The 22,276-nt window shown below is 48.9% G+C and overlaps 1 protein-coding gene across 5 annotated transcripts in view; it reads left to right on the plus strand.

Moving 5' to 3' along the window:
* The window catches only part of EPB41L4B (erythrocyte membrane protein band 4.1 like 4B), a 112,511-nt gene that overhangs the window by 25,856 nt on the left and 64,379 nt on the right, over window positions 1–22,276 (plus strand). For all 5 annotated transcript variants that reach the window (XM_084899306.1, XM_084899308.1, XM_084899307.1 and 2 more), the window contains exons 2-6: window positions 5,043–5,147; window positions 15,456–15,498; window positions 16,832–16,910; window positions 18,868–18,912; window positions 21,212–21,264. In XM_084899306.1, the coding sequence (XP_084755432.1) occupies window positions 5,043–5,147; window positions 15,456–15,498; window positions 16,832–16,910; window positions 18,868–18,912; window positions 21,212–21,264 (325 nt within the window). The remainder of the gene's footprint in view (window positions 1–5,042; window positions 5,148–15,455; window positions 15,499–16,831; window positions 16,911–18,867; window positions 18,913–21,211; window positions 21,265–22,276) is intronic.

A 22,276-nucleotide genomic window follows, 5' to 3' on the forward strand; every position in this document is an offset into this window, starting at 1 on the left:
CCCCCCACCCCTTACCCACGGGGAATGTATTCAAGACCCACAGTGGACGCTGAAACTGCAGATAATACAGAGCCGTAGACATACTATATTTTCTCCTTTATAAAGATGCCTGTGATGAAGTTTCATTTATAATCTAAGCACAGTAAGAGGTTAACAGCCACACTCATGATAAAATGGGCCCATTAGAATACAGTGTAATAAAAGTTATGTGACTGTGGTCACCTGGTTCAGGGGACCCCTTGCTGAAGTCTCTGTGCAGGGGAGAGGCTCAGTGCTGTCTGGTACCACAAGTTGCTGGCAGGCAGAGCTCCTGCTCTGTTCTTCCATCCACACGTTTAATAACGTTTCCATCTTAACTAAACACTTTCCACGCCCTGAGACTGTAACGGTGGCAGTTTAAGGTGCGACTTCAAAACTAGCTTAATCCCCCCCCCCCATAATTTCATGGGTAGAAGATTCATGCTTACCATAGAGCTTAGCCTCCTCAGCATAAGATTTTGTTTCCTGAAGCTGCTGTCAGATCTGAAGGAGCTGCTACAGAGAGACATCCCCACTCAAAACTACTGGTGGTTGGTCCTTGTGAGAAGTGATGGGTTGAGCCCTACCTGGTGTGGCTAGCAGTTGAGCATCGATCCGGGAACCAAGAGGTCACTGGTTCACTTCCCAGTCAGGGCACATGCCTGGGTTGTGAGCTCAACTGCTAGTAGGGGGTGTACAGGAGGCAACCAATCAATGATTCTCTCTCATCGTTGATGTTTCTATCTCTCTCTCCCTCTCCATTTCTTTCTGAAATCAATTTTTTTAAAAGTTGATGGGTTGAGATGGGAGGAAGAGAAACCAGGTGACGAGGATGCAAGGCTGGAGGGCAGCCCTCTCTGCCCTGCTGTGCTCAGGGACAGCTTGCTCTGTGTGTCCTAAAGTAGACGGAGCACCATGGGATTCCAGAATGGTGATCTGGACTTAGTAAGGTTTTGTGTTTTGTATATTCTGCTTTGGAAGGCAGGGAGATACTGGTGTTGCTGCCCCAGGTTTGGATGCCTTTGCTTTTCGGGAAGGACTTAGTTGGTGAGGACTTCCTGTAGCTACTCCCTTCTAGACTTTGTGGCCTCAGTGTACGCCAACACCTAGAATAATGGCTGGCATTTGATGAGCAATTGGCAAATATTTGTTGAATGAATGGATTCGTCACAGAAGGGGAGACCTAGTTGACGATGAGCTGACAAGGAGTGGCTTCTAGTCTTGTCACGGTAATGGATCGCCTATTGTAACCACTGGACAGCACTTCACACAACAGCCACACAACTGTATTTAGGGAAAGAGCCTTGGAAGTAGAGCACCGTTCCTAGGTGCTTGTTCCTGAGATACTTCATTTGAAAAGATTTTAATGAGGGTATTCTCATTTTTAGGCCTGCTGCTTATGAAATATCAGTCTATTGTTGGTGCACAGCCCATCTGGAAGGCCTGTTTCTTGGCCCCAGACCCCATACACACCTCTTATTCATCTACCTATCCATCCATCCATCTTCCTTCCTTCCTTCCTTCGTTCCTTCCTTCCTTCCATCCATCCATCATCCTTCTGTCCTTCCTTCCATCCTTCTATCCTTCCATCCATTCGTCCGATCATCCATCCATCTATCCATCCATCCTTCCATCCTTCCATCTGTTTAGCAAACAGACATTATGGAGCACTGCTGTGTGCCAATCAGACACTGCTTTGGGATGGCGGAGAGGTGGTGCTCAGATGAACACGGCTGGTCCTGCCCTCAGGGAGTGTTCAGTCTGAGGTCAGTAACAGGAGCACAGGCAACTGCAGTGCAGTGTGATAAGTGTGCTTGTGATAAGTGGGGTGGGGTGGGCACCTATTGCCCTGGTGTGGGGGGTAGCAAGCTATTGAGGAGGGGATGTGTGGGCTAAGCCTGAGATGACATTTTGTGGGCTTCTCGGGGCTGCCCCCGGTGGGAGTCCTGGCTGGCAGTGCAGTGAGTTCATTATCTGGAGCCTTCTCAGTGTTGAGAGTGGCCACCCTGCAGACTGGGAGGAATGAGAAGTGGTGGGTTCAAGTTCTGTGGCCTTGGCCCTGCTGTCTTCGTCCCACCCCTAACCTACTGGGACTCTATTCTTAGGACCCCTCGATTTCAGCCCTCATCATTTTTACCAGCTTCTTTTGAGAGCTGGAAAGGGCCATTGGGAATTCTATTTTCCAGCAGAAGAAACCAAACAACATCCTTGGTGAAGGGAGCTGGATGGGGGGAGTAAAAATGGATTTCCTGCCCACTGCCCTCTGTCTGCCACCTCTCAGTCCAACTGAGGGTCTCTCAGGAGAGGAGCCCGTCTGGCTTGGCAGAGGCACTCACCACCCCAAGACGGGTTCTTTTCCCAGCCTCCACCATGAGCTCCTGCTATAGTAAGAGCCATTTTAGAAACACATCAGAAAAGCAAGTCTTGGAATGACCTTGAGGGAAACCTGGGCTGACCTCCCTCATTTGTCCATGTGCAGAACTATGTTTTCTCAGTTCATACTCTGAGTGTGTTAAAATTACATCCAGGATGGTGGGAGGAGGTTGGCTATGGGGCCAGTTGCATTTGGCCCTGTGTGTTCAGGGCATCACTGCCAGTTTGCAGCTACAAGAGAAGCCCAGGTTGGCCACAAGGATTTGGGGGAATTATGAATGGTTTCAGGTCACCTTTAGTGGTGCATCTGGGACTAGAGCATAGGACTCTTGCCCCCTCCCAGCCCAATCCATTCATTCATATATATATATATATATAATTTCAGGAAAAAGGGTGAGGGAGAGAGAGAAGCATCAATGATGCTAGCAAAAACCATTCATCGGCTGCATCCTCCATTCCCCGCATTGGGGATCGAGCCTGCAACCTGAGCATGTGCCCTGACTGGGAATCAAACTGTGACCTCCTGGTTCATAAGCTGATGCTCAACCATTAAGCCACACGAGCTGGGCCCGGTCCAATTCTATTTGCTATGTTCCGCTGCTTAAGCTGCATTCTAACTAGTTTTATCCCAAGGAAACCTGCTAATGAATCATTGGCACGGTGGAACACAGCTATTCTAGTTTTTGCAGGTTTCCTGTTTATATCAAGCGATCCACGAACGTGTACATAATTTTTAATGTAATTGGAATCACAGCTTCTTCTTCCTTTCTAGTCTGCTTATCAAGTGTTGGTAGTTTAGAGCATTGCTCTGTATTTCCTGGCATTGGCAGTTGGATCTAGGGCTGTGGCGAGAGAAGACAGGGGAGGGAGATTCTGTGTCTGGCGGTGGGGTGTTCTTCACCAGGAGGGAGGTAACGGGAGGTATGTCTCCTGTTGGGATGCTGGTATCCGCTGGTACCCAATGCTTAGCGCCTACCATTTGGTAGAAGTTGCCAATGTGAGATATTGCAGTTTTTTTTTTTCTTCTTCCTTTATTTGTTGGAAATAAATGAAAAACTCTGCCCATCTACTATTTACAAAAGCTTTATTGAGATTCACACACAATACAATTCACCTGTCTGGAGTGTACAGTCCAAGTGGCTTTTAGTATATTCTTAGAGTTGTGCATCTGTTAACACAATCAATCTTAGTACATTTCATTAACCTCTGGCCTTTTCACCTCCCCCCCCCCAAAAAAAACACCCAACAACAACAACTGTAATCACCTGAATGACCACCCCACAAACGCTGCAGCCCTAAGCAAACCCTACTCTAATTTCTGTCTCTAAACTGACCTGTTCTAGACATTTCACGTACTATGTGGTCCTTCATAACTCGCTTCTTCTACTCAGTTTTCAATTTCCAGAGTCCATCCATGTTGTAGCATGTGTCAGAACTTCATTCCTTGTTTTGGTGAAATAATGTTTCTGTTTGATGCATAAGGCCACAGTTTATTTATCCATTCGTCAGTCAATGGACATTTGGGTGGCTTCCACTTTGGGGCCATAAGGAATAATGCTGCTCTGAAGATTTTTATACACGTTTCAGTGTGAAGATCATGCTGCCATGCTTTTTGAGTATACTAAGATGCCTAGGAGTGGAATTGCTGAGTGAAGTGGACACCGTGTTTTATCGTCTGACGACCTTTTAGGCTGTTTCCCAAAGTGGCTGCACAATTTTTCATTCCTACCAGCAGTATTTGAGAGTTCCAGGTTCTCCAAGATTTGTTCTCTTTCTGATGATAGCCATCCAAGGGAGGGGTCTCGTTAAGGCTTTGATTTGCATTTCCCTAGTCACACTGAGCACTGTGTCATGGGCTTATGGAGAACTCTCCTTCTCCATCCTTGGCTCATTCTGTAATGGGGGATTTGCCTTTTTGTTATTGAATTGCAGTAGTCTTGTCATCTAGATAGAAAGCCCTTATCAGACATGTGATTTGCAAACTCTCCCATTCTGGGTTGTGTTCGGACTTTCTTGACGTCTTTGTGTCCTTTGAGGCACCCAAGGTTTACATTTTGATGATGTCCAGTTTATTTTTTTATTTTCCTGCTTATGTTTTTGGTGTCACATCTAAGAAACCATTGTCTAGCCCAAGGTCATGAAAATTCATGCCTATATTTTAATTATGTTTTATCCTGAGAGTTTCATACTTTCAGCTCTTGCATGTAGGTCTTTGATCCATTTTGAGTTAATTCTTGTATATGCGTCCTCTACTCCTTGATTACCTAAGGGCTATAATAAAGACAGGATCAGTGTTTGGTCCCCCCTCCCTTTTATTTACCAGGTTTTCAAGGTGTCGGTTTCCTTGTTTGGTGGGTTTTTGGGGTGTTGTTGTTTTTTTATTGTGGGGTGTGGGTTTTTTTTTTTTTTTTTTGGTTTTTTTTTTTTTTTTTTTTTGTGTGTGTGTGTGTGTGTGTGTGTGTGTGTTGTTTTAGATTTAATCATGAGTCTGTATCATACTACAGCCAATTAAAAATGTTTAAATTTTGCATCCTGTGTTATATACATTTATGCAAAATACAGAGAAAAGTGTTTTTGTTTTTGTTTTTAATCTTTTTGTTTGTTCCCTGGCTGACATGTCCTAAATCTTCATCTGCCCACTTGCCTTCCAGAAACATGCCAAAGGCCAGGACCTGTTCGATCAGATCGTGTACCACCTGGACCTCGTGGAGACAGACTACTTTGGCCTCCAGTTCCTCGACTCCGCCCAGGTCGCGGTACGTGCCCCTTCGATTCCTTTCAGGGCCGGTCAGCTTTTCATTGCTAATCACAGATCCACGGTGGCTAGGACTTGGTAGGGGAAACATAGGAGCGAAACTGTGATGTTGTTGCCATGATGAGCATTGGGATGGTGGTGATGGTGCTCCAGTAAGATGCATCCACGATGCCCCACCCTTGAGATGACCAACAGCTGTAACTAGGATAAGGAGAGGAAGCGGGAAGGAACATTTATCTCACGCACGGGGATGCATTGGGGAAGCATTTCCACGCGTAGGGATGCAGTACGGGCACAGTAAGGCAGACACATTGTGGGAATTCTCCCGGTGGAGCTGCTTTTATTTTTAACCAGCAGAAGGGGCTGCACCACCATCTTCTGGGGAAGACTCGCTGGGCGTGGAGAGCAGGTGCTGCGCACAGGGCTGAGCCCCAGCCCGCTCGGGGCGGGGCAGGCGGAGCAGTCTTGGCATTGCTCAACAACCATCTGCGGGCTCCAGGAGGTTGTGTTAGGTCAGCAAAGACTTCCCTTGCTTTGCCCGGGACAGAAGCGTTCACAGTGGAGAGGCTGGCATGAGCAAACTGACACCTTTCAGAATCCCTCATTTAGAAAGCAGCAATGACTTTCGGTCTCCCTCCCAACAAAATCTAGCTTTGGGTTTTGGAGGTAATTTATTCAACAATCTAAAAATATTTAGTGAGTGCCTCTCATTCTGAGCACGGTGGATAAATAAAGCAGTGAACACAAATACTATAAGATGACAGAGAGTAATGAGTGCGAAGAAACATAAAGCAGAGTAAGGGATAGACAGGATGAGGGGCGGAGCCATTGTAGTGTGTGAAAAGTTGGGTCCCCTGCTCAGGCAGAGGTCACGGTTCAATTCCCTGTGAGAGCACATACCCAGGCTGTGGACTCGATCCCCAGTAGGGGGCGTGCAGGAGGCAGGGGGGGGGGGTCAATGATTCTCCCTGATGTCTTTATCTCTCCCTCCCTCTCCTTTCCTCTCTGAAATAAATGAAAGTATATATATTTTTAAAAAGAAACAAAGGTGAGTTCCTTGATAGGAGATGTTTAAGCTAAAAACCAGGAGCTCCTCATATGTGGTGAGACCTCTCTACCTGAAAGACAATTTTTGTTACATCTTGGGAGCCCCCTGTGACAGTTGGAAAGTGAAGATGCTCAAAGTCGATGCCTGGGACTTGGGTCTGCCTAAGACTTAGTGGGATGCTGAATGTGCAGATGACACAGGGAATCAGGACTTCAGCCTATCCTAGTTACAGTATCCTGAGCTAACGGTTTCAATTCTTCTCCATTTCCCATCTGCAGACTCTCCCTCCAGCCCACTAGGGCCCTGGGGAGGGGCCGACCAGCCCTTCTCATCCCACCTTCCTGCCCAGTTCCCTGCCCTCTGACCTCAGCAATGTTCTCCCCATCCCTCAAGGCCTCTGGGCACCTCAGAATTCAGGTGGTTGGTTGATCCTTCCAGATATTGTGGACACTGTTTCCCCTCATTGAAGCTTCATCTGACCAGACCTCACCCACAGGCACTCTGGGTCTTGTCACCATTCCAAGACCCCGAATTCTGTTGTCCCCCATTCCAGGGCCACTTCCCTTGATTCTGTCTCTCCAGGCCCTCTACATCTAGCCTTGGCCTTGACAATCCCCTCCTGCCTCATCTCCCCTCTCCCAGCCGCCCACTGCCCTTGCCTTCTTTCAGGCTTGGCAAAGCCTCCGCCATCTCACCTGTGTCCTCCTGTGCCCTTTGAGTCTCCTGTCCCCATGACTGTCCCTGGAACCCCCCTTGACATTCAGGCCCATCTGTTTGCTCTGCTGCTTCTCCCGGTTGCCAGGCATTGCTGGAGAGTCACGGCTGTGCCTGTCGGCACCTGTTGGCACCAGCACAGATCACAGTTTCAGAGCAGTCCAAACTCCAGAGCTCCTTCTGCAGCCTCGTTAGCCCCTCATGGACTCTTTTTCAAATATGGTTTTCGATTTTTGTCTTTTTTTTTTTTTTTTTTGAGAGAGAGAGAGAGAGAAAGAAGAGGAGAGAAACATTAATTGGTTGCCTCCTGCACACCCCCCAACCGGGATTTGAACTCCAACCAGGGCATGTACCCTGACGCAGGAATTGAACTAATGACCTTTCAGTGCACAGGCTAACACTCTAACCAACTGAGCCACACCTGTCAGGACCCCAATGGACTCCTATGTGCCCCACAGTTCCCCTTCTAAATCTTGATCACAGATATGTAATCCAGCCCCCACAAGACCTCAAAGTTAGCCTTACCTCCTCCTGAGAAGACTGAGCTCATGTAGCTCAAATTCCTGGTTTTCTTTCCCTGAAGACAAACCAGTCCTCCCTGCCATCTTGTCTTAAGGGAGTAGCCTGTTTCTCCAGCATTTCCCCCCCAAACCTACCAGGACAGTTCCATTTCCAGCTGCTGCTTCCTGAGTTCTGTCCCCAGCTCTTCTCTTCTCTGAAACTCTCCTCAGCTCTCCTCTTTCCTAAAACTCTCTCCATCCTGCCTTCTCCTGTGTCTTTAACCCGTGGGATACCGTGTGGTGGTTTTGACTTCATCGTATCTGTGGTCCCAGGCTAGCAGTCACACCTGGGCCTTGTGTCTGGCTCTGCCCCCGACTCATTTGGCGGGTTTTAGGCAAGTGTTCTTTGTTCTGTAAAATGGGTTTCTTGGACCTAGTCTCCCCTAAGCTCTTCCAGTTCTAATATTCAGTGATTCCGAGTCTAAAGAGGAGGCAGGCACGTCTGCCCCACACATCTTGTCTTAATTAGGAGGGAGGAGATCTCTCTCATTTCTGCCATTAAAGTAGGGGTGTCGAACTCAATCAGAGAAGGGGCCAAAATCTAAAATCCAGCCTAAATCGTGGGCCGAAGGGTTTACTGAACAGTCATAAACTGACAATGTCATAAACTGACAGCGGAGTGCAGTGATGACAGCGCGGTGCGGGCCACATTGCAAGGCCTGGCGGGCTGGATTTGGCCCGCGGGCCTTGTGTTTGACACATGTGCATTAAAGCCTAGTGCCCGTTGCCCTGGTGGCACGACCTCCTCCCCAGATGACCCCTCTCCAGCCACTGGGATTCCCAGAAAGTCAAAGACGTCTGCTCGCTTGGCTGCCAGCTGCTCCATCCTCCGGTGCCCTGTCACTGCGCGGCAGGAGCTGTGTTCACAGCGGGATCCAGGCTTTCTTCCCAGGTCAGACACCTGCAGATGCTAGCTCTCTGCAGGCCCTAGAGCCTTTCCAGGATCCCGCTCTGTGAACGGATGTGATTTTCTGCCCCACGAAAGCAGGGACAAGGTCCTCATCTGCCCGACTCCAGGGCCCAGGAGCGTGTGGCCCCAGCAGCCCCAGGCCCCTTCTGCCAACCGGTGTGATTTCTCTCTCACCTGGGCTCCTTACAGGCTGGTGCAGGTCATGCCTGAACTCACTGCTGGGCCTTTGCTGGTGCTGGTTCCCCTCCTGGCATGCCCTTTCTCACCCCATTTCAACGTCTGGCCATCCCTCAAGACCGTCTCAGGCGACACTCCGACTCCGGAGCATGCCCTGAGCTCTCAGAGGGTTTTCCTCCAATGTGTGAACCGCCGAGCTTATGGAGCCTTCTGTGGCTGCTTGCTCGTTTGGCCTGGGGTTCTTGTTTGTGTATATAAATACACGAAGCCTTTCTGATTAGTCGCGAAGACTTAGGACTTGTTCTTCTTAGTTGGGTGGATCTTGGTGACTTAGCTGTGCCAAGAGAACCTGAGAGCCCTAGTCGTTAGACCCAGGAGAGATGCTAGGAGACACGTATTTCCATCTTCTAGATCCGAGGTGGGGAACAGCCGGCCCGAGAGCCGTATTAGGCCCGAGAAATCATCTGGTCTGGCCCTGCCAAGGCATTAGGTGCGAGTGCATGAAATGTTTGACCAAATAGAGCAGGCTACTTTTTAAGTTGATAATTTTGTATGGCCGGCGAATGATGTTATAAATACCCAAATGGCCCTTGGCAGAAAAAAAAAACGTTCCCCACCCCGTTCACAATGGTGAACCCGAAGACTTAGACCTTGGCAAGTCACTCAGTGAGAGGCACAGCCTGACGCAAGCCCGGTTTTTACGATTTCAGGCTCAAGTGCTCTCGAGGCTCGGTCTTTGTCACGGGGGTGACGTCTGTGTCACAGGGAAGTTGAGGGGCTTTGTGAACTAAGAAACAGATGACGCGGTTTTGTCATCGGACATGGGTGTGGGTTTCCTCTCCCTAGCCGGGCAGTCTGAAGGGGTCCAGAAGTTGTCCCAGCCCAGAGGTGGCAGGCTGAGGTTAGCTGGAACCTGCAGGCTGTCTCACCTGGGGGCGAACCCTTAGCCATCCAGACAAGAGCCCTTCGACATCTGGGGTATCATTGCTTTTTCTGGGAACCTGGGACAGTGCAGTTGGTGACCGGATGTGACGGTGGGTGTGTTTCTGGGGACAGTGGGATAATAGATGGGCACCTGGCTTATGACTCCATAATTGAAGCTCCTGCAAGGATCGACACCCCCTCCCAGCCCCTGACATGCAAACCAGAGGGCTGGCCCAGGCCGAGCTCTTGGCACAGCCCTCTGAGTAAGTCACCAGCTCTGAGCCCAGCTCCCTGCAGAGCCAGGCCTGGTTTCCATAGTGCCCTGCCCAGCCCTGCAGCAAGGTCAGAGTCTATTGGCATCTCCTATTTTTAGCTGCTGGGGCCGGGGCCTCCTGTTTCCTTTCCCATATCAAAGCGGGAAGTCCACCTGGCAGTCCTCTCAGTAGACCTCGCTTTTAAACAGCTCTAGGCAGGGGCAGGGGCTCTGATTTTGCATATCAAAGCTTTCTTGGGAGAGCCTGCACCTCCCAGCTTTCTCACAGCTGCTGTTTACTGAGGTGCCCACCCCCCACCCCCGCCCCCTCTGATTGAGGAAACTAAAGGCTTCACGTAATTCATGATCTGTTCAGCTGACCAGGGGACAGACCCATGTTACCAATGATGACTCCGAGGCTCAGAGACACTTTAGCTTGTAAAAGTCAAAGCAAGGGACAGAGGTGCCACTCAGAACCTGGGCTCCTTCCAAAGCCCCGCACTTTCCTTTCATTGCACATGGCAACGTCACGCACGCACACACACACACACACACACACACACACACTGAAAGAGACCGTTCGGTCAATAGCCATTGAGCAGACTTTGGCTTGGAGCTTACTCAATGCCAAGCTCCAGAGTGCAGAGGCGAGCTGGGCCCTGCCACTGCAGTCGCATTCCGGTGACGGAGCCAGGCCAGGTGTCCTTGGAGCAGAGGGGTTCAGTCCTCCACTTGGGGAGCCCGGGGGCTGGCTGCCTAAGCAGTACGGATAAGCTGAGCAAGGCGTGGGGGGGTGGGAGGGGGGCAGGGTGAACGTGGGGTGGGCCACAGAGGCTGAGAGGACTGCCAAGCATAGGAGCAGCGGGATTTGAGGGATAATATTAACCTCCTCATGAAGCAGGAGCAGCCCTGCCCACCCCCGGGGCAGGTGGCCCACAGGTGTGTGTGGCCATTGTCGGTCCACGCCTCAGCCCCGCCCAGCATAAAAGGGGGCCGTTTTATGGTGGTGAGTTTTACAGCAGGAAGTGCGGGAAAGGTGATTTGGGCATTGCTCCCAGGCCTTGGGAGGTGGTTCTCCTCTGGTGTTTGTCGTGTGGCATTGGGTTGGTGGGTGATGAGGGGCCCAGCGCTGCGAGGAAAGGATGAGAGGGTGTCATCGCTGGTGGTTTGGTGATTGTCGTCGCATTTGCCGCCTGTGTGGAAACCACAGCGCGACCCCTCCTGCTCCCGATGTGGGGAGTGTAAGCACGAAGAATAGCGGGGCCAGTCGCGGTCCTTCCATCTGAATGGCTCAGTGTAGTTTCCATGGACACTCAGCTGACTCTCCAGGGTGCCAGGGGCTAGCTCAGTGCACAGAGGAGGACACCGGGGCTCAGGGGGGGCCCCTCGCTCACAGCCACGCACCAGGGGAGGGGCAGGGCTGGGTCCTAAAATGTGATGTGCAGCCTTCCTTTTAGCACAGGGACGTGGGAAGCGGCTCCAGAAATGGCGCAGCCTTGCTTCTGAATGCCTGCAGGGCGAGTCTTCTCCTGCCCGGTGCAAATACCGGCAGTGAGTGGGAAGCTGCTGGTAAAGGGGTCTCTGCAGCTGACATGGACACATCCCCCAGGAAACCTCCAGTAGCTGGTGTGAATGGTGAGCAGGAGGAGCGATCCCTCCCATGGACCACGGAGAAGGCACTTCCAGCTGCGTGTGGCATGGAGACCCAGCGCTGGCTGCTGACTCAGCAGGAGTTAGACTCCTGCCTCCTCCTGGTTAGCGCTGTGAGCCTGGGCCTTCTCCCGCGCCTTCTCCACGGCCACCTGGCCACCTTCATCGGCTCTGAGGCCTGAGAAGGAAATGGATGTGATAGGGTCCAGTGTGTCTTGTTTTCTCCCAACACCACCACACCATGAGTTCTGACATTGTCTGCCTGGAGGTCGCTTCAGATCCCGCAGGTTGAGGGCTCCGTCTCATGAGCCATCCCCACCAAGCCCACACACATTCCAGGTGCCAGTCACGGTGACATCCTACAGCCAGCCTCAGGCGGGTCACAGCCAGTCCTGTGGCAACAATTAGAGCAGATGGGCCTTGCCAGGTCATCTCACGTCAGGATTTATGGCAAGGGTTGTGTGTGCCCTTGGATGAGACTTGGGTGAGAAATTCAGATCAGAAACCCCCTTTCAAATACCCGTTAGAGTTTTTGGGTTAAACGTCTTGCCCTCGGAGCTCAAAAATGCACTTGTTTCCAGCGATGCTTTTATCGTCTGTGAAGCGGGCTGGAGCCAGTTGCTGGGGCCTTTGCTGACAGGCGGCCTGGATGTGGTTAGCCAGGATGCAGGTGGACATCTGAGACGGGTCCTGCTGCTACAGGCCCCCGAACCAAAGCCAGGATTCGATTTACTAAATGCCACGCAGGGCCTTCGTGCCCGGTGTTCGTTACGAGGTGGTTTTGTGGGATCAAGTAGCAGTGGTTCAAGTCTGGTCAGCTCCCACCGTGAAGAAGAAAGCTGGGTCACTTTGAACTGGTTGGATACAATGTAGGTTTTATCATCTCTCATTTTAGGACGGTGACTGGGTTTCTAATCGCGTCTGGGCGCCCCAGGGTCAAGGAGCTTTAAAAAAAAGGGAGCTGTTTCTGATGCCTTTCCCCGCTTAGCACGCCCCAGACTTTTCGCAGGCCTCCGTCCTGGCAGGGCCTGCTCTGGGCAGGGCTCCAGGCGGCTGCTGGGCAGGAAGGAGGGAGGCCAGCCGGCATGGATAAGGGAGCTCCTGTGGCAGCGTGGCCAGAGGGGAAAGCAGCCTGCTGTCCAGTAGAGGCATCTAGCCGTGATCGGTCTGAGTTAACGCCGGCTGCAGACGGGTGGCCGGTAAACTGTGAAATTGAGATTTTCGCAGAGCTCAGAGAGAGAGCGGTTTTCAGAGAGCGGTTTTCAGAGGTGTCATGATCCCCAAGGTCCCTCGGAGCCATTCGTTCCTGGGCAGGAGAGGATGTGGGAGGACTTTAGCCCTAAGTGTTTAATGGGCACCCTGGGCACCTTTGAAAAACACGCCTGTTGCCGAAATGGGTTTGGCTCGGTGGACCGTTCAGTCTGCGGACTGAAAGGTCCCAGGTTCGATTCCGGTCAAGGGCATATACATTGGTTGTGGGTACATCCCTGGTACATCTGTGTGCAGGAGGCAGCTGGTCGATATTTCTCTCTCATCGATGTTTCTAGCTCTCTATCTCTCTCCCTTCCTCTCTGTAAAAAAATCAATAAAATATTTAAAAGAAACACACGCCCACTCTGAGAGCCTGTATGGATCTTGGGTGGGACCTGGGTCTTTGCGAGTGTCACGCTCAGCCAGGGGAAAACCACGCCTAAGGAAACAGGTTGGACTTGGATCCAGGTGAGGGGTGGAGAACAGAGGATTAGTGGGGCTTACCCTTGTTCTGTCCAAAATGTGATAAGGAGACATGAGATAGGAAGAAAATGGAGCGACGCCCCTCTAAGCTCGGAGCCTCTGGGCTCTTAAGCGTAGGAGGCTGGTTGCAGGGAGGACCTCCTTGGCCCAGTCATGATGGATTCATTGGAAAGGGAGAAGAACCGCGTTAGTCATAGCCATTCGCATGATACTTACTTTGGCAGGAAAATACATAGGATGATACTTCCATCAAGTCTGTATCTGCTCTCCTCCCCGGGGCCAAGTGCAGGGTTTTCCGCCTGGTTGAGGGGCGGCAGCGAGATCTACTTCTAATGAGGCAAATGGATCATTGAAAACTGCCCGAGAGGCAAACGACCAAAGAAATAATAATGCAAATGTCCACCCAGGAAAATAATCTTCTTGGTAAAAGTAAAAGAAATAATAATGCGTCAGAGTCAATAAATAAAGAAAGAAAGAAAAGAAAAGAAAAGAGTAAACAGTGTTCATACCCCCGTATCCAAAAATAACCCCTTGAAATCTTTCTGGACAAAGCTGGACAGAAAATACTAATTTTGTGTAAATGGGACCTGATTGTTTTCATCTGACATTGTGCTGTGGGTCTCTTGCCACATCAGTAACCATAGGCCCCCATCAGTTTGAAAGGCAGAATAGTATTTCATTACATGGATGAGCCATTTTTAAAACTCCGTCTTTGTTGGTAGGCATTTAGGTCATTTCCAATCCAGAGCCGTGCACAATGAGAGAAAAAGCATTCTGCACGTGTGCCTGTGAGATGGCACCCGGCGCGGCGGTCTGCAGCTTTTGTGACACGGTTGCTTAGCCGGGGAGTGGAGAGGGGAGTGGAGAGGACAGAAGCCCGCGTTCTCCCCACTGCACTGCTCACGGCGCATTGTGTTATTATAATTCATCTGGTATTTGCTTTTGTGCTTCCTTATCCCGCTCCTCCCACGCAGCCCTAATGGGCTCTCCGGTGAGGGGTAGAGTACACACAGTGCTAATTTAGCCCCGTCCTTGCTCATTGTTAGGATGTGCCCGGTTCAGATTGCCTCTGCGAGTCTGTTGACAATGGGCAGAATGGCCTCTGGTTCTGCACAGCTCGGGAGAAACCCACTCTGGCTGTGTCCCTCCGGCTGATGCTCTCAACAGTGTGCGGGAAGTGACAGGGAAAGTCTGCCTTGCGTAGAACAGGCTGGACATGTATGGATGTCTCAAGAATTTAATAAGGGGCGGCTGGGCGCCATGCTCTTTGCAGAAATGACGTGAACCAAGGGCCCCGCCAACCGGGGCTTAGTTCCCGCCGAGGGGCTTACAGTGTTGCATTCCAAAAATGTCCATTTCCGTGGAGGGTAAGCTTTCAAGGCTCATCAAGACTGCAGCCTCAAGAACTTGGATGTTATAGAAAACTCCTCTGTAAAGAAGTTTTCTGTGTGTGTGCGTGTGTGTGTATACAGATTTGTGCGGGTAATGGTTTTGTCATTGCCTTGATGGGTAAGATTGAAGTGGTTGTTCTGGTAAAAACTAGAGGAAGTTGAGTTGCCTTCATTGACCAGAGCAGAAGTTTCTCAGGCAAGTCCCTGCCTGTCTTCCATCTTCATTGTGGGTCATCTCCCAGGCAAAAGAATAAAGGGCTCATGAATTATGGTTTTATAATTTTAGAGTGGAAGGGGGAAGATGGAGGGGGGGGGAGAGAGAGAGAGAGAGAGAGAGAGAGAGAGAGAGAGAGAGAGAGGGAGAGAGAGAGAGAGAGATGTGAGAGAGATATCAATTGGTTGCCTCCCACATACACCAGCTTGGGGGATAGAGCCTACAATTGAGGCATGTGCCCTCGACTAGGAATCGAACCCAGGACCCTGAGCCAAATCTGCTAGAGCTAGGTTTTACAATTGTAGAGTTTAGGGCATCTCAGCAGTGCAGCTTGTAGTCTTTACCGGATTAATAGACTTGGAATAATTGGGGGAGATTGATTGTAACTTGAGGAACTCAGAAGGAAGAGGCCGTTGGCTCCTCTGGCAAAGGGACTTCACAGACCAGTTAGTTAAAGGGTTTTGAGATTTTTCAGGCTCCTCTTTGGAAAAGCTTCCGGAAATGATGGGCCCTTTTCCCAGCAAAAACTCACCATGTGCATAAGTGGATTGTCTTTTTATACCTTCCCAAGCAGTGTGCAGATCCCCAGCCCAGGAACGCGTGATCCGGTCCAGCCTCTGGTTTTTACGGGTAGAATTACTATGGGTAGTAGAGGAGTGTGACTCGGGTCTGTACTAATATGCTCCTGCTGATGCACTCTTCCTAAAGAAACACTTTTTTTTTCTTTCTTTCAGCACTGGCTGGATCTTTCCAAACCCATTAAAAAGCAGATGAAAAGTAAGTAAGCCGAATTTGGCCTACTCATCCATTTCTTTTATCGGGAAAGCAAACACTCCTTTGCCAGTGTTTTGAAGTATTCTGTTTTCACTAGAACTTGGGAACTACCGTTTAAAAAGATGCCATTTTAAGCAGATTATTTTTAATTTCTTAATTGAAAATTGAGAAGTTAAATTTTCTGGCCACGTGTTCGAGTTTAAAATTGGAACGAGAGTCTTTAGTAGATATTTTTAAAAAAACGAACACTGTGCTCTCATTTGAAGTCATTCACCCCTGCCAGCGAGATCCGACTCATCTGCTGTTCGAAAGCAGGACCTGACATTGTCACAGTCCTCTCTAAGGAGTGATCGAGGGGACTCAGAAAGTGGGGGGCAGGAGGGCTCCGTGAGCCAGGCCCAGCTCTGGTGTTACCCGTGTGGTCCCCACCACATTTATTCCGTGTTGTGAATGCTTGGGTCATTTTTTAAAATTCCATGCTTTAAGGTGTGGTATTTAGATTACAGAACACTCGTCTGTCTATGTGTCACTTTTCTTTAGCCCAGTGGTTCTCAACCTTTCTAATGCCACGACCCTTTAATACAGTTCCTCCTCATGGTGTGGTGACCCCCAACTAAAAAATTATTTTTGTTGCTACTTCATAACTGTAATTTTGCTACTGTTAATGAATCGTAATGTACATATCTGTGTTTTCCGATGGTCTTGGGTTCTACAGCAGCAATTCTCAACCTGTGGGTCACTACTAAAGTTTAGCCATCAGTATTTTGTAAAAAGTTAATATCCGTGTGGAGCATCATGGCAGTCAGCGGGGAGAATGAAATGTCAGCTCTTAGTAATGCCTCTAGGTCAAGCATGTCAAACTCAAAGGCTAACACAGGTCAAATAAACAAGCCATGTGGCCCGTGGGCCATGAGTTTGACATGCTTGCTCTAGAGCAGTGTTTCCCAAAGTGTGGTACGTGCACCCCCAGGGAAGAGTTTGGTGGGGGTACGCGTTGCACCGGAGTTTGTTTGGGATATGTACTGCACTGTGCTTAGCTGCACCTAATTCTACGTTCTCATGGGTATGAGAGGTACTCAGCGTTACGAAAATTATAGAAGGGGTACACATATGTCAAAAGTTTGGGAAACACTGCGCTAGAGGATCATGGTTTCCCTCCAGCAGGGAAACCACCTTTGCTGCCATGATTCTTTTTAGCTCTCCAGCCTAGGAGGGAAAAGAACTCTCTAGCTTCGTCGTATGCCCTCCCAGGGCGCTGCTGAATGTGTTGATTTAATGTGTTTTTCCTTTTGTCCACCCCGCGATCTTCTTCAACCTGCCATCTCCAAATGTCTAGTTGGACCTGCTTACGCTTTGCACTTTCGAGTTAAATATTATTCTTCAGAACCGAACAACCTTCGTGAGGAGTTTACAAGGTAGGACAGAATGCAGAATGAAACCCGCCCCCCCTCGCACTTGCCTCACGTGTATGTAGGTTATGGGTCTCCCTAAACTGGGGGTTTGCCTCCCCTTCCCTCTGCTGCCCTTCCATTCTGAGCAACAGGTCTGAGCATTTCGCCTGTGCTTATCTCAGTATTCTGTTGAAAACCCACACTTTGCTTAATTTGACCTTTTTCTTCGTGGGGTCAGCGTGCAAGGGTTTGTTTTCTTCTCACATTTCTGTGTGGTTGACCTCGGGTGATTTGGCTAGTTGTGCTGTGGCACTTTATTTTTTGTGTCCCGGCAAGAAAAGGGAAGGCAGGGATTGGAAGAGCCTTTCTCAGTCCAAAATTGCCATCTTATTATCTCTGAAGGGACTTCAAAATATCCCCGTGGTTGTTACAATGCCAACGTCGTTAGAATCTCGTTATGTTATCTTGCAGCCCCACTGGCTTTCTTTTATGTCTCCCCGACTTCAGAAACAGCCTTGAAGCAAAAGAGACCTAAAACATTTTAGGCGTGGCATTCCCCTCCAGCCACCCTTTTATCCGTGAGATTCTCTGCCCAGTCCTGCCCGATGTTTTCAGAACCTCCTTGTCGTGGTCTGTGATGGACAGCGGTGGTGCTGGGTAGTCCATGGTGGACCACTAGCTTGGAGAGAACCATCGAAGCAGCACTTCAAAGACTGCTTATCCCCCTTCACCCCCCTCCCCATCGGAGAGGCCTATGGGGTTAGGTTTTCCTGTAGGAATTGGAAGTTCGGGCCACATCACACTGTCCTCCTTGATGGGAATACTCAGTTCAGTGGTGGTTAAGCACTTGTCGCAGGCAGGAACATTCTGGAATGAACCTTCACTCACCCCCCCCCCCTCCACTCCGTTGGTTTCTGGGTCCTATATCCATGCCACGGAGAGTGACTATCGGCATTGTTTCCATCGTTCAAACAAACTCAGTTATTCTAGTATTTTCCTTCTGAGTCCTTTGTGAAACATGCTGTTCCTGGCTCTCATCAAAGCCAGTGGTTTGGCACTGGGGTGGTGTGAATCAGAAACACGTCAGATTCCTGGGGACTCCGACTCCCTTGGTATGGAGCGGGGACTGTGGGCAGCCTTTCGGTTTTCACAAAGCACTCTAAAGCGCTTCCGTGCTCACGTGCATCTGGTAAGAAACTACTTATTTAGGCCAAGACACTATTTATTTATTTATTTATTTATTTATTTTATTTATTTATTATTATTTTTTTTTTAACTTAAGTGAACCCTACATGTGTTATTTGCTTTCCCATTTTTTTTATTACTCCTTTAATAGCAGCTGCAGTTTAGTTCCAGGATTTTTGAATTGTGTGTGTGTGTGTGTGTGTGTACGTGTGTGTGTGTACACAGTTTTTTAAAAGGCGAAAGATTTATGCGATCTGAAGAGAAACCAGAGTATTGTACACAGTTTTTTAAAAGATGGAGTTTGCAGTTAAACTGCACCAGGAAAAAGAGTCTTACATAGCTGCTGACGACAGTCCTCTGTAAACTCTTTGATACAGTCTGAGGCAGCCTTTCTGGACTCCCCAGTGGGGCTGGCTGAGGGCTCCACACAGTGGCTCCACCTGCCCGTGTGCTTGGACACGTTACATGCCTGCTGTGTGTGAGCGCCACGTGCGGTGCCTGGCCCTCTCCCGGGACACGGAGGGGGCGTGGAAGCCGCCTTTGGACCCTGCCGTGCCCCATGTTCCATGCTCCAAGTATCTTGCGAGTTCCTGCATGCACTCCCCTTCCTGGTTAGGTCCTGGGATGCCTTCATGCAGACTCGGGAGGGATGCTTCCACCACCGTTCCCGTTGGAGTTGGACTCCCTCCTTACAATGCAGAATTCGGGGTTGCGTGCGGGGCGGGTTCCTGCTGGGCGGTCAGGATCAAGCGGGGGAAAGAGTGATCCTCTGTTGACTTTTGTATATGTTTGTCAGGTACCTGTTTGTTTTACAACTCAGGCATGACATTCTTTCAGGAAAGTAAGTACATTTCTTTTCTAACTCTTAAACCCAGGATAGATCATATAGTCTATTTCTAAATGACTCACTGTTTTTTGTTTTGTTTTTGTTTTTGTTTTTTAATTCTCTTACCCTTGTTCCCTTTTCAAAATTCAAAATTCAAAAAAAAAAAAAAAAAGTACTCCAGGCATTGTAAAGTGAGTTTAATACTTGTATCACTGTCATCATCTTATTTTAAATGGTTACTCTATGGCTTGAAGCATTTCCAAGAGCATTTAATATCTTAAGTGATGTGTATTTGGGAATTATTCTCTCCCTGATCGCATCACTGCCCCATTCATAATGGCTTTTTGTCGTATTCGCAAGCAAGATACGTTATTAGTATGTATACACTTACAAGTATTTGGACAGTCAAAAAGTTTTCATTCATCGCCATCGGCATCAAATAACGTAAAGAGGTAATGTCCTGATTCCGACAGAAGAGGGTTTAGACATCTCATCTCATTTCCTCTGCCCCTCTTAAAAGTGGTTGTTTTGATTTGTTTTTTGTAAAAAAATATTTTATTGATTTTTTACAGAGAGGAAGGGAGAGGGATAGAGAGCTAGAAACATCGATGAGAAAGAAACATCGATCAGCTGCCTATTGCACCCCCCGCCCCCCCTCTTGGGATGTGCCCGCAACCGACGCTCTATCCACTGAGCTAAACCGGTTTCGGCAAAAGTGGTTTTTAAACACTAGGCCTCTGGCTATACGATCTTTGGGAGGATAAGGAGCATGGGCACTGGCCTGGTTGGTTTTACACGCAGTGTTCATCTGTTTTAAAGATAGGAGACTGACAGTCCTAGCTCTTACAGCGGAGTCATTTTTCAGCCCGAGTATTGACTATTTTCTTGTACATGAAAAACTTTTAAGATTCTACTGAATCTAAAATGCAACACCTGATATTGACAAGAGTACATTTTGATTTTGAATATAATTCTGAGGGAATTGAAAATGTGATTTCTGAATTTGCAAACCCTCCCTAGAATACCCACTATAAAATCCTTAATAGAACACGTAGATTGTACAGTGTATACATTTGCCTTCCTCAGCCATGCAATACAGATCTTGGATTGATGTGTGTATTATGAGTGTGTGTGTATTTTGACCTCCCTCCCCCTTTCTCCATACCGTGCTCCTCATCCTGAAGGCCTCTCGACTCTACTAAATGTCCTCAGTTTGGAAAAATACCAATGGCAGACACCCTGCATTTGTATAGCACTTTGCAGTTTCCATGCACTTCAGCCTGTTGCACTGTCTGTACTTCAAAGCAGGTGGATGTTCTGGTCCCAGCACTGCCCCCTACTGGCTGGATGACCTTGGGCAAGGCAATCCTGCACTCAGCACCTCATCTCCAAATGGGGGATAGGGAGCACCAAGGACACTCTGTAGGGGTGTCGAACTCAATCAGAGAAGGGGCCAAAATCTAAAATCCAGCCTAAATCGCGGGCCGAATGGTTTACTGAACAGTCATAAACTGACAATGTCATAAACTGACAGCGGAGTGCAGTGATGACAGCGCGGTGCGGGCCACATTGCAAGGCCTGGCGGGCTGGATTTGGCCCGCGGGCCTTGTGTTTGACACATGTGCTCTAGGGGTTTACAAACTCTGCTCATTGACCAAATGGGATCATATAAGATGAAAGGCTTTGAAAACTATGAAGTGCTATACTAATGAACGTCATTATTATTTTTCTAACTAAATGTGTCATGTGAAATACGAATGAGATCCTGATTTGCAGTAATACCTGTCTATGGCTCAATCTCAGTTAGACTTAAGAGAATGCTTGAGTGTATCCAACTGTCCTGGCACTGTCAGATGCCGTGTCTGTCTGCTTACTTTTAATAGTATGACCTCATTTCCAGAAGGGTTTAAGGCAACTTGGAAAGGTGCATGTACTATATCAAGATAAAAAAAAGTTTAAAAATAATAAGCCAAAGGAAAGGCTTCTCATTCTATTTCCCAAACTCCCCTCCCCCCCCCCTTTTTTTTTTTTGCGAAATTTGCTAAAATTGCCCACAGGGTTGATAAACCTAGACCTAGATTGGATTCTCCCACCGTACGATGAGAACTGACTTTGGGAAGTATGTAACGCAAGTCAGCTTGGTTGCATTATTTAATGTAGACAGCTGAACTAGAAACCAGAGATCAAGAATTATGACCTAAAGATCACTACCTTCTGACCAGTGACTTGAATGACACTTTGTATAGTTATGAGTATTAAAGTCCATGTACAGAATTAACTTATTTCTTTTCTTTTTTTTTTTTTTTTCTTCAAGATTGAAATGCCCATATGAGACGGCTGTGGAATTAGCTGCTCTCTGCCTACAAGGTACATTGTTCTTGAGTGGTCCTTAGTATTCTAACGTCATTACTTCCATCTCAACAAACGGGTGTCTGCTGTGTACCAGGCACAGTGCTGGGCTTTGGGGGTATCAATGGATACGATATGGTCTCTGTCCTCAAGGAGCTTGCACTCCCACGAGGCCCACATGGCAGGCCCACATACTGTGTGTGCACCGAGTACAATGTGGTCCCTTTAGGAGCAGAGACCTGCAGGAGGCTTGGAAGAGGAGGGCCTGGGGTGGGGGGGAGGGGGGGGGGAAGGGCGGGGGAGAGATAACTAAACAAATATGATCAAAATAGGGAGGCATGTGCAGAGAGGTACCAGCAGCTAAGGGGTGTCAGAGAGTGAGGTTCAAGAAGCTGAGTAGGTGGGCGCCTCTGGACCCCTTTAAAGAGCAGGGATTTCATGCTGTCAGCAGTAGCGCCTCTGGAGGCTGGGGTTGGGGGTGCAGTGAGGAGGTGTTGCTGTGATAAAAAGAAACTGATTAGGCCTGGGGTCTCAGCACACACACACACGTACACACACACACACACACACACACACACAGCAAAACCAACAAGAGCATTGTCCATGCTGGGAGAAGGACATGGACATTAGCCTTCGGTGTGGAGAGAGAGGTCAGGGATGACTCAGGGTAGAAGAAGAGTTGGAATCTGGTGGAGGAAACACGAGTGTAGGATGTCTTGGCCGAGAGATGCCAGTGGGACCTCCACTAGTTCCTTGGATCATGCAAATCTGACTTGGTGAGAAGCATCGCCAGGGGAGTCATCGGCACGTGGGTGGGAATGGATGGTAAAGGTCTGCCTGTGTTGACTGTTCCATCCATGTGATGCATCCGAATGCACAGGAAACCATCACTGCCACCGTCCCCGGCACTAATTAGGAGGGTATTGGCGTGTACATGGCACATAAGGGATTTCAGCAGTACGTCAGGTAGACATATGCTGTGGACTCATTAACCAGTGTGCTCATGGGCACCCACGGAATAATGAATTAT

Source organism: Pipistrellus hanaki (assembly GCF_964339955.1).
Source record: "Pipistrellus hanaki genome assembly, chromosome: 11".
Taxonomy (NCBI): Eukaryota; Metazoa; Chordata; class Mammalia; order Chiroptera; family Vespertilionidae; genus Pipistrellus; species Pipistrellus hanaki.